We start from the raw sequence: 10,465 nt of genomic DNA, 5'->3' as shown, positions 1-10,465 counted from the left end.
CCTGGCTCAGCCACTGGAGGATGGTTCACATCAGAGGATGGGGGAGGGGGACAATAAATAAGAGGTTACACTTTGGCCTCAAATCAATGAGGACTCTGATCTCTGGGAAGGAAGGAAACCCTGGGAGGTGGGCGGGGAGGATTCACAAACGCCCGCTGGAGGTCCCAACACCCCCAATAAGACCCATTGGTTTTATTGTCAGTCTGCAGACAGGAGCTGGAGAACTGAATCCACAGTAAGAGTTTTAACAACACCAGGTTAAAGTCCAACAGGTTTATTTGGCAGCAAATGCCATTAGCTTTCGGAGCGCTGCTCCTTTGTCCGATTGAGTGGATATCTGCTCTCAAACAGGGCATACAGAGACAGAAAATCAAGTTACAGAATACTGATTAGAATGCAAATCTTTACAGCTAATCAGGTCTTAAAGATACAGACAGTGTGAGTGGAGGGATTAGGCACAGGTTAATGAAATGAGTATTGTCTCCAGACAGGAGAGCCAGTGAGATTCTGCAAGTCCAGGAGGCAAGCTGTGGGGGTTACCGATAGTGTGACATGAACCCAAGATCCCGGTTTAGGCCGCCCTCATGTATGCGGAACTTGGCTCTCAGTTCTGCTCAGCGACTCTGCGCTGTCGTGTGTCGTGAAGGCCGCCTTGGAGAATGCTTACCCGAAGATCAGAGGCTGAATGCCCATGACCGCTGAAGTGTTCCCCAACAGGAAGTGAACGGTCTTGCCTGGTGATTGTCGAGCGGTGTTCATTCAGCCGTTGTCGTAGCGTCTGCATGGTTTCCCCAATGTACTATGCCTCGGGGCATCCTTTCCTGCAGCGTATCAGGTAGACAATGTTGGCCGAGTTGCAAGAGTAGGTACCGTGTATCAGGTAGATGGTGTTCTCACGTGAGACGATGGCATCCGTGTCGATGATCCGGCACGTCTTGCAGAGGTTGCTGTGGCAGGGTTGTGTGGTGTCATGGTCACTGTTCTCCTGAAGGCTGGTTAGTTTGCTGCGGACAATGGTCTGTTTGAGGTTGTGCGGTTGTTTGAAGGCAAGAAGTGGGGGTGTGGGGATGGTCTTGACGCGATGTTCGTCTTCATCAATGACATGTCATTGATCAGAACTGAATCCAGACAGAGGAGAAGGAGGGAGGGAGAAAACTGGGAATGGAGGAAAAGAATGTTGGAGATGATGAGATGGGTTTGGATTTCAGCCCAGGGAGGAGGGAGAGTGTGTGGAACGGGGATTTACAGGTTTGGGGGAACAAGCGGAAAAAATGTTCCCGAGAAACTAGAATTGTCTGTTCAGAATTTCTATCCTGGACTGACAGTAGTTTTGTTCTCTTCTTTTGCAGGATATTTGAAGGGGAAGATTTACAGACTGGAAACTCAAATCAAATTTCATACGAATATTTTACAATCATTCGATTTATCAGCACCTAAACTCAATTAGCCTTTGAATGTGGAAGGAAAAATGTTTGTTCTGCCTGTGGGAAAATATTTCAAACATCAGTGTGACTGGAGAAGCATCGAGACACATGCACACACTGGAGTGAGACTGTTCCAGTGAACTGACTGTGGAAAGAGCTTTACCCAGTTACGCAGCCTGAAAAACATCACACCATTCACTGTCAGGTGAAACCGTACACGCGTTCTGTGTGGACGAGGATTTAACAGATCATCCAACCTGGAGAGACACAAAGACACCAGCACCATGGAGAAACAGTGGAAATGTGAAGACTGTGTAAAAGTTTGTAAAACCCCATCTCAGCTGGAAATTCATCGACACTGTCACACTGGGGAGAGACCATTCATCTGCTGTATGTGTGGTAAAGGATTCGCTCAGTCATTTAGCCTGGTGTCACACCAGCGAGTTCACACTGAGGACAGACCGTTTAAATGCTCTGACTGTGGGAACAGTTTTAAGAGTTCTGAGGGTTTAATTCACCATCAACGGGTTCACACTGGCGAGAGACCATTCAATTGCTCTCAATGTGGGAAGAACTTCAGGCAAGTATCTCACCTCACTGAACACCTACGTGTTCACACTGGGGAGAAACCCTTCACCTGCTCCATGTGTGGGAAGGGATTCACTTGTGCTTCCCACCTCACTGAACACAAGCGTGTTCACACTGGGGAGAGACCATTCAGCTGCTCTCAGTGTGGGAAACATTTCAGGCAGTATTCCACCCTCACTGAACACAAGCGTGTTCACACTGGGGAGAGACCGTTTGTTTGCTCCTTTTGTGGGAAAGGATTTGTTAAATCATCCCATCTTCTCAGACACCAGCGCATCCACACTGGAGAGAGACCATTCACCTGCGCTGAGTGTGGGAAGAGATTCACTACAACATCTCACCTCAGTGAACACCAGAGTCTTCACACTGGGGAGAAACCTTTCACCTGCTGCCTATGTGGCAAGGGATTCACATGTTTATCCTACCTCAGAAGACACAAAATTGTTCACTCCGATGAGAGACCCTGTAAGTGTTCTGACTGTGGGAAGAGGTTTAAAAGCAGAAATGAACTGATGAAACACCAGCCTCTTCACACAGGGGAGAGGCCGTTTGCTTGCTCTGTGTGTGGGAAGGGATTCACTCAGTCATCACAGCTCAGCAACCATCAGCTTGTTCACACTGATAAGAGACCGTTTAAATGCTCTGACTGTGGAAAGAGCTTTAAAAGTGCAGGGAATCTGCAGAGACACCAAACCACTCCCACTGAGAGAGGCTGTTCAGCTGCTCTTCATCTGGGAACTGATTCACTACTTCATCCCAAATCACTGGACACCTGCGGGTTCACACTGGTGGGAGGCCATTCATCTGATTTGAGTGTGGGAAGGGATTCACTGTCATCCAGCCTGCTAAAACACCAGTGCACTCCCACTGAGGGAGCATGTTCACCTGCTCCATGTGTGACAAGGGATTCAATCAGTTAAGCAGCTTTATTTCACATCAACTTGTTCAGACCGAAAAATACATGGTTTTGATGTTCTGATTGTGACGAGATTTAAAAGTGCAATGGATCTGCTGCAACACAAGCACAACACTGAGCAGAGGCTGTTTACCTGCTCCATGTGTGGGAAGGGATTCACTCAGTCATTGTATCTCAGTAAACATCAACTTGTTCACATTGAGAAGAGACTGTTTAAATGCTTGGACTGTGAGAAGAGGTTTAAAAGCTCCCTCCCTAACAGCACCGTGTACCTGTACCACAGGGATTGCAGTGATTGAAGAAGGCAGCTCACCACCACCTTCACAAGAGTAATGAGGAAGGGGCAATAAATGCTGGTCTGAGCATTTGAAAAATGGATAGAAGTCATCGGTGATTTTTCACTCAGTTATTAAGAAGCAACAGTTTAGATATGATACATAAAAGACATACAACCTGTAATAGGTAAGACCCGGATGAAGGAAATACTGATCTCCGCTGATCGCTGGAGGTGATATTCTCCTCGGAATGGGATGTGGGCAGAGATGTCCACATCCTGTAAATTAATATGAAAAAAGTAATCTGCTGAGACACCAACCCACAGATACTGGAGAGGCCTTTCACCTGCAGTGTGTGAGAGAAGCAATTTATTCTCATTCACCCTGCAGACACACCAGTTTAAGAAAGGGAATAGAAATGACCCTGGTAATTATAGACCGGTTAGTCTTACTTCGGTGGTTGGTAAATTGATGGAAAGGGTCCTTAGGGATGGGATTTACGACCATTTAGAAAGATGCGGATTAATCCGAGATAGTCAGCACGGATTCGTGAAGGGCAAGTCGTGCCTCACAAATTTGATAGAATTTTTTGAGGAGGTAACTAAGTGTGTTGATGAAGGTAGGGCAGTTGATGTCATATACATGGATTTTAGTAAGGCGTTTGATAAGGTCCCCCATGGTCGGCTTATGATGAAAGTGAGGAGGTGTGGGATAGAGGGAAAGTTGGCCGATTGGATAGGTAACTGGCTGTCTGACCGAAGACAGAGGGTGGTGGTCGATGGAAAATTTTCGGATTGGAGGCAGGTTGCTAGCGGTGTGCCGCAGGGATCAGTGCTTGGTCCTCTGCTCTTTGTGATTTTTATTAATGACTTAGAGGAGGGGGCTGAAGGGTGGATCAGTAAATTTGCTGATGACACCAAGATTGGTGGAGCAGTGGATGAGGTGGAGGGCTGTTGTAGGCTGCAAAGAGACATAGATAGGATGCAAAGCTGGGCTGAAAAATGGCAAATGGAGTTTAACCCGGATAAATGTGAGGTGATTCATTTTGGTAGGACTAATTTAAATGTGGATTACAGGGTCAAAGGTAGGGTTCTGAAGACTGTGGAGGAACAGAGAGATCTTGGGGTCCATATCCACAGATCTCTAAAGGTTGCCAGTCAAGTGGATAGAGCTGTGAAGAAGGCCTATAGTGTGTTAGCTTTTATTAACAGGGGGTTGGAGTTTAAGAGCTGTGGGGTTATGCTGCAACTGTACAGGACCTTGGTGAGACCACATTTGGAATATTGTGTGCAGTTCTGGTCACTTCACTATAAGAAGGATGTGGAAGCGCTGGAAAGAGTGCAGAGGAGATTTACCAGGATGCTGCCTGGTTTGGAGGGTAGGTCATATGAGGAAAGGTTGAGGGAGCTAGGGCTGTTCTCTCTGGAGCGGAGGAGGCTGAGGGGAGACTTAATAGAGGTGTATAAAATGATGAAGGGGATAGATCGAGTGAACGTTCAAAGACTATTTCCTCGGGTGGATGGAGCTATTACAAGGGGGCATAACTATAGGGTTCGTGGTGGGAGATACAGGACGGATATCAGAGGTAGGTTCTTTACGCAGAGAGTGGTTGGGGTGTGGAATGGACTGCCTGCAGTGATAGTGGAGTCAGACACTTTAGAAACATTGAAGCGGTTATTGGATAGGCACATGGAGCACACCAGGATGATAGGGAGTGGGATAGCTTGATCTTGGTTTCAGATAAAGCTCGGCACAACATCGTGGGCCGAAGGGCCTGTTCTGTGCTGTACTGTTCTATGTTCTATGTTCTATGTTCAGTGAGATAACAAGTGATTCCAGGGGTTGGATTCTGCTTTAATCACATCCAGGACTCAACTGTGTTCATTCTGACATTTGGAGTTTTTTTTTCAGTTGACGTTAATAATCCCTGGACCTGGGCTGGAGTTTAATAATCTGTATATAATTAAATCAGCTTTGTGACAAACTCAGTGTCGGAGTCCTTGATTTCACTAAGAGGAGACTGATTGATGTCCTGTTACTGACTCTTCAATTGTTGGGTCTTTTCTCCTTTTTTAATGGAAGATTTATATTTATAATAGCGCCTTTCACAACTTCAGGATGTCCCAACGTGCTTTTACAGCCAATGAAGTTCGTTGAAGTGTAATCAATGCCTTCGTGTAGGAAATGCAGTCCCCAAATTGTGCACAGCAAGATCCCACATACAAATGTGATTGTGAGCAGAGAATCTGTTCAGTGATGATTGTTGAGGGATAAATATTAAGCAATAAACTTCTCCGCTCTTTGGAATAACATCCTGGGAAGTTTTACACCCAACTAAGAGGGCAGATGGGGCCATGGTTGAAGGTCTCATCTGGAAGATGGGACCTGTGACAGTGCAGTGCTCCCTCAGAACTGCATCAGAATATCAGCCTGGATTTGATGCTGATGTTTCTGGATGTGGATTTGAACCCTCAACCTCCTGACTCAGAGATAAGAATGTAACCACTGAGCCACAACTAACTCATCATTACTCTAGATTATTTCAGTTACTCTCATGGACAAGTGTAAGGTTTCAGTCTGGGGATTATAGATGACCAGAAATACCCAAAAAATGGATAGAAGTCATCGGTGATTTTTCACTCAGTTATTAAGAAGCAACAGTTTAGATATGAAACGTAAAAGACATACAACCTGTAATAGGTAAGATCCCGGATGAGGGAAATACTGATCTCCGCTGATCGCTGGAGGTGATATTCTCCTCAGAATGGTTTACTGATCCCGGATCAGGGGGATACTGATCTCATGGATCTCATGGGATAAAGGGGGAGGTGGCTGGATGGGTGGAGAACTGGCTTGGTCACAGAACAGTAAGAAGTCTCACAACACCAGGTTAAAGTCCAACAGGTTTATTTGGTAGCAAATACCATAAGCTTTCGGAGCACTGCTCCTTCGTCAGATGGAGTGGATATCTGCTCTCAAACAGTGCACAGACACAGAAATCAAGTTACAGAATACTAATTAGAATGCGAATCTAATTAGATTCGCATTCTAATTAGTATTCTGTAACTTGATTTAGAAGTTCTGGGGAACTGATGCGCCATCAACGTGTTCACACTGACGAGAAACCATTCAGGTGCTCTCACTGTGACGCTGGGTTCAACACATCATCTGACCTCACTGTACATCAGCGAGTTCACACTGGGGAGAAACCATTCACCTGCTCCCAGTGTGGGAAGGGATTCACTCAGTCATCCAACCTTCTGAGTCACCAGCGAATTCACAAGTAATTTAAATAAATTAGCTTTGTGTTAATAGTGTTTAATCTTTTAACATCTTTAACATATGTTATTTCCTTTTGAAGGGTTCTCACGCTCCCCTGTCTCTTCCGTCCTCACCTCCAAGTGTGAGGAGCTCATGGAGCTTCTTTGTGAGATTGGGACAATCTGATCAGCTGCCTCTGCTGCCTCCCTCCCTTCCACAAGCCCACCGGGACAAACCATGTCTAAAGTTCCATCTTGCCCAAGCCCAGAACTTACAGCCTTCTCCAGTTTCTCTCCTATCTCCCTTCATGCCCTCTGCATCTTGTCCATGAGACCCACCTTGTGCTCCATCAATCCTATTCTCACTAAACTGCTGATCATCCAACTTCCCCACATTCGGTGATATCGTTGATGGTTCTCTCTTTTCTCTCTCACTGTCTCTCTCACTTTCAAATCCACTGTCATCACCAATCCTAAAAAAACACTCAATCCCACAGTCTTTGCCAACTACTACCCCATCTCCAACCTCTTTTTCCTCTCCAAAGGCCCTGCACTAGGTGTCCCCCAAGTGTTTATCCTTTGCCCCTCCTGTTTCTCATCTACATGCTGCCACTGGGTGACATAATACAGATAGACTGTTGTCTATCTTCTTCCTTCTCAGCTTCTCTGAGCTGTGAACCAGGCAGCTGAAAGCTGATACTTATTAACTTTTTCTGGACACAGCCCCTTGTACATGATCAATGGTGTTCCTGAACTCTGGTTCGCATGATCAGTCTCTGATTGATTTAATTCCATCTACAGGTCCAGGCAGAGGGCGATCGAAAGGGTCTTCAACCTGACTGTCTGCCCCCTCTACCGCAGCTATATTCGTGGCCAGGTGTCCCTGGAAAGGGAGCATGCGGTGTCCGAAGGCACCACTGAAGCCTTCCATGCCCGCTGGGCACTGCAGGGACTGGGGTGTATTATTGACCCCTTTAGTCACATTTTAATTTGATGCTTTAAGTTTCCTTTCTGCTTTGTTTTTTGTTTCGGGCGGTTCCCCTCCTTTTAGGGAGCTGCCCCTTTTGAGTTGTCCCGAAGTTAAGTTGATTTTGTTTATTTGGTTGGACACAAAAAAGATGTCCCTGATTGATGTCGGTGGTGTGGAATCAGTTTCTGATTGGTTTCTTCATGGTGATGGTCATCTATCGATCATTTCCTGCAACCTCCTGGCTGGCCCTCGAATGTATCAGTTACTTTCGGAGTCTGCCCCACGTTATAACCTTTCCTGTCATTTTATTAAATTTTATGGCTTCCTACTGAGATAATGGAGGCCTAAAGATATCTTCTTTGTCACTTATTTGAGATAAGCAAGTTTATGGTGTCAAATCCCAATGGTTAACATTTGGGTTCATTGTCTCAAATGTCTCATTGATGTGAAGAAATCCTGTAGAGTTCTCATTGGGGCAGGTGACTATCAGTATATTTTGGTTAAAGAAAGTGCTTGCTGGTTTTTGTAGTGGTTGCCAGAGCTTGGAACACAGTTAATTAAAAGGACACAAAGTGACACACAGCCTTAAACTAATACAGAAATTACAAAGTTACTTCAGATCTGAAATCCAAAGAAAGTGGGCATCAAATCAGTGTGTAAAAGGTGAGGTAGCAGGAAACACAAATACAGTATGATACATTCAATTGATAAATGTTAAGTAATTAGTCAGAATAACAACTACGCTATGAAAACTGATTGGAGAACTAAAATCTTTAATTTTTCAAATCAAAGATAGTTATATAGTCTGAAGGAAAGTAACTGCTTCTTTTAAGATATTACAAGTTAAAAGGATACATTAATTTACGACACAGTGCTGAAGGTTTGAAACTTCACAGCTGGTTTCTTCACACAATATGGCCTCTAATTCAAGTATAACTGTTATTGTCAATGGCTGACGGGTAACAGTTCCAGATTTTAGCTCATCCAGAGCTGATGGGATCCACAGGACTCTGTAATTAAAGTATAAAAGTGTAGCTTTACACCGGCCTCGGGTCATGTGATGTATTTCACTTGTCAAATAAGGATGCAGCTACAGACAAAGCCAGTTACATGATACTAATATATTACAATTAAGCAGAATTTCACATCAGGTTAATTGATTAATAAGCTTCAATTACTTGATCATTACACATAACTGAGCTACAAACTATTAAATATGATCTTTCCTTAAGTCGAACAGTTCAGTCAAGCAACAGGCTGACACAGTCATACTTTGAATCATATCTTACTGCCAATGTCTCACAGGAACAAGGAGCAGGATTCGGCTATTTGGCCCCTTGAGTCTGCTCCACCATTTAATCAGATCAGGGCTGATCTGATAGTAACTTTAAATCTGCATCCTGCCTACCCCCAATAATCTATCACCCACTTGCTTGCCAAGAATCTATCTACATCTGCCTTAAAAATCTTCAAAGACTCTGCTCCCACCGCCTTTTCAGAAGTGTTCCAGAGGTTCACGACCCTCTGAAAGAAAATATTTCACCTCATCTCCGTTTTAAATGTGTGAACCCTTATTTTTAAACAGGGACCTCTAGCTCTAGATTCTCACACAAGAGGAAACATCCTTTCCACATCAACCTGTCAAGACCCTTCTTGTTTCTTCTATGTTTCGATCAAATTTATCTTAAATTTATCTTTAAACTCCAGCAGACACAAACCTAGCCTGTCCAAGCTTTACCCATAATCCACACATTTCTGGCATTAGTCTGGTCAATCGACTGCTTCCAATGCATTTACATCCTTGCTGAAACAAGATGACCAATACTGTACACCATACTCCAGATGTGGTCTCACTGGTGCTCTGGATAACTGAAGCATAATCTCCATATTTGTGTAATCAATTCCCCTCACAAATGATAACTTTCCTAATTACTTGCTTTACCTGCTGACAAGCTTTTTGTGATTCATGCAAAGAACAAAGAACAGCACAGGAACAGGCCCTTCGGCCAACGCTGATCACATTGTCCTATCTAGACCAACCGCTTATATCCCTCTATTCCCCGTCTGTTCATGTGTTTATCAAGATAAGTCTTATATGTCGCTAACGTATCTGCCTCAACCACCTCACTTGGCAGGGCATTCCAGGCCCCCACCACCCTCTGTGTAAAAAACCTTCCCCCGCACATCTCCACTGAACCTTTCCCCCGTATCTTGAACTTGTGCCCCCTTGTAATTGTCATTTCTGCCCTGGGAAAAAGGTCCCAACTGTTCACCCTATCCACACCCCTCATAATTTTATAAACGTCTATCAGGTCGCGCCTCAGCCTCCGTCTTTCCAGGGAGAACAATCCCAGTTTATTCAATCTCGAGAACACTCAGATCCCTCTGCATCTCAGAGCTCGACAATCTCTCACCATTTAGATAATCTGCTTCCCTTTTATTCTTCCTGCCAAAATGTGCTGTCCTACCAGCAGTTCAGACCTGAGTAGAGGGAGCAGCACAGAGGTGGACAGTGCAAGGGAGTCATCCTGGGAGTCCTCAACTTGAAATTCTTTTTTATTCATTTGTGGGAAATGGGCATTGCTGGATGGCCAGCATTTATGGCCCAGTCCTTGTTGCCCTTGAACTGAGTGGCTTGCGAGGCCATTTCAGAGGGAGTCACATGTAGGCCAGACCGGGTAAGGAGAGCAGATTTCCTTCCCTAAAGGGCATTAGTGAACCTGATGGGTTTTTTACGATAATCAACAATGGTTTTATGGTCATCAGTAAATTGTTAATTCCAGATTTTTTATTGAATTCAAATTCCACCAACTGATGTGGCAGGATTCGAAACCCGGTCCCCAAATCATTAGCTGAGTTTCTGGATTAATAGTTCAGCAATAATACCACCGAGTCATCACCTCCCCTAGTTCAACATGGAGTGTAGGAGAACAAGTCAGGAGCAGCACTGGGCACCCTAAAACTGAGATTCCAACCCTGGTGACTCTGTAACATGGGACTATAAGCATGCTGAACAGCAGAAGCAGCATGTT

The 10,465-nt window shown here is 44.8% G+C and overlaps 1 protein-coding gene across 1 annotated transcript; it reads left to right on the top strand.

Annotated features, from left to right (window-relative positions):
- The first annotated feature begins 208 nt into the window (after nucleotides 1–208).
- On the top strand, nucleotides 209–5,184 carry LOC144487933 (uncharacterized). Its single transcript, XM_078205987.1, has 2 exons — nucleotides 209–235; nucleotides 1,350–5,184. The coding sequence occupies exon 2, from the start codon at nucleotides 1,709–1,711 to the stop codon at nucleotides 2,930–2,932; it is 1,224 nt and encodes a 407-aa protein (XP_078062113.1). The 5' UTR covers nucleotides 209–235; nucleotides 1,350–1,708; the 3' UTR covers nucleotides 2,933–5,184.
- Nucleotides 5,185–10,465: the final 5,281 nt, after the last annotated feature.

This window comes from Mustelus asterias, unplaced genomic scaffold, assembly GCF_964213995.1.
Source record: "Mustelus asterias unplaced genomic scaffold, sMusAst1.hap1.1 HAP1_SCAFFOLD_1140, whole genome shotgun sequence".
In the NCBI taxonomy this organism is placed as follows: Eukaryota; Metazoa; Chordata; class Chondrichthyes; order Carcharhiniformes; family Triakidae; genus Mustelus; species Mustelus asterias.
This window is presented reverse-complemented; position numbering and strand designations above follow the sequence as displayed.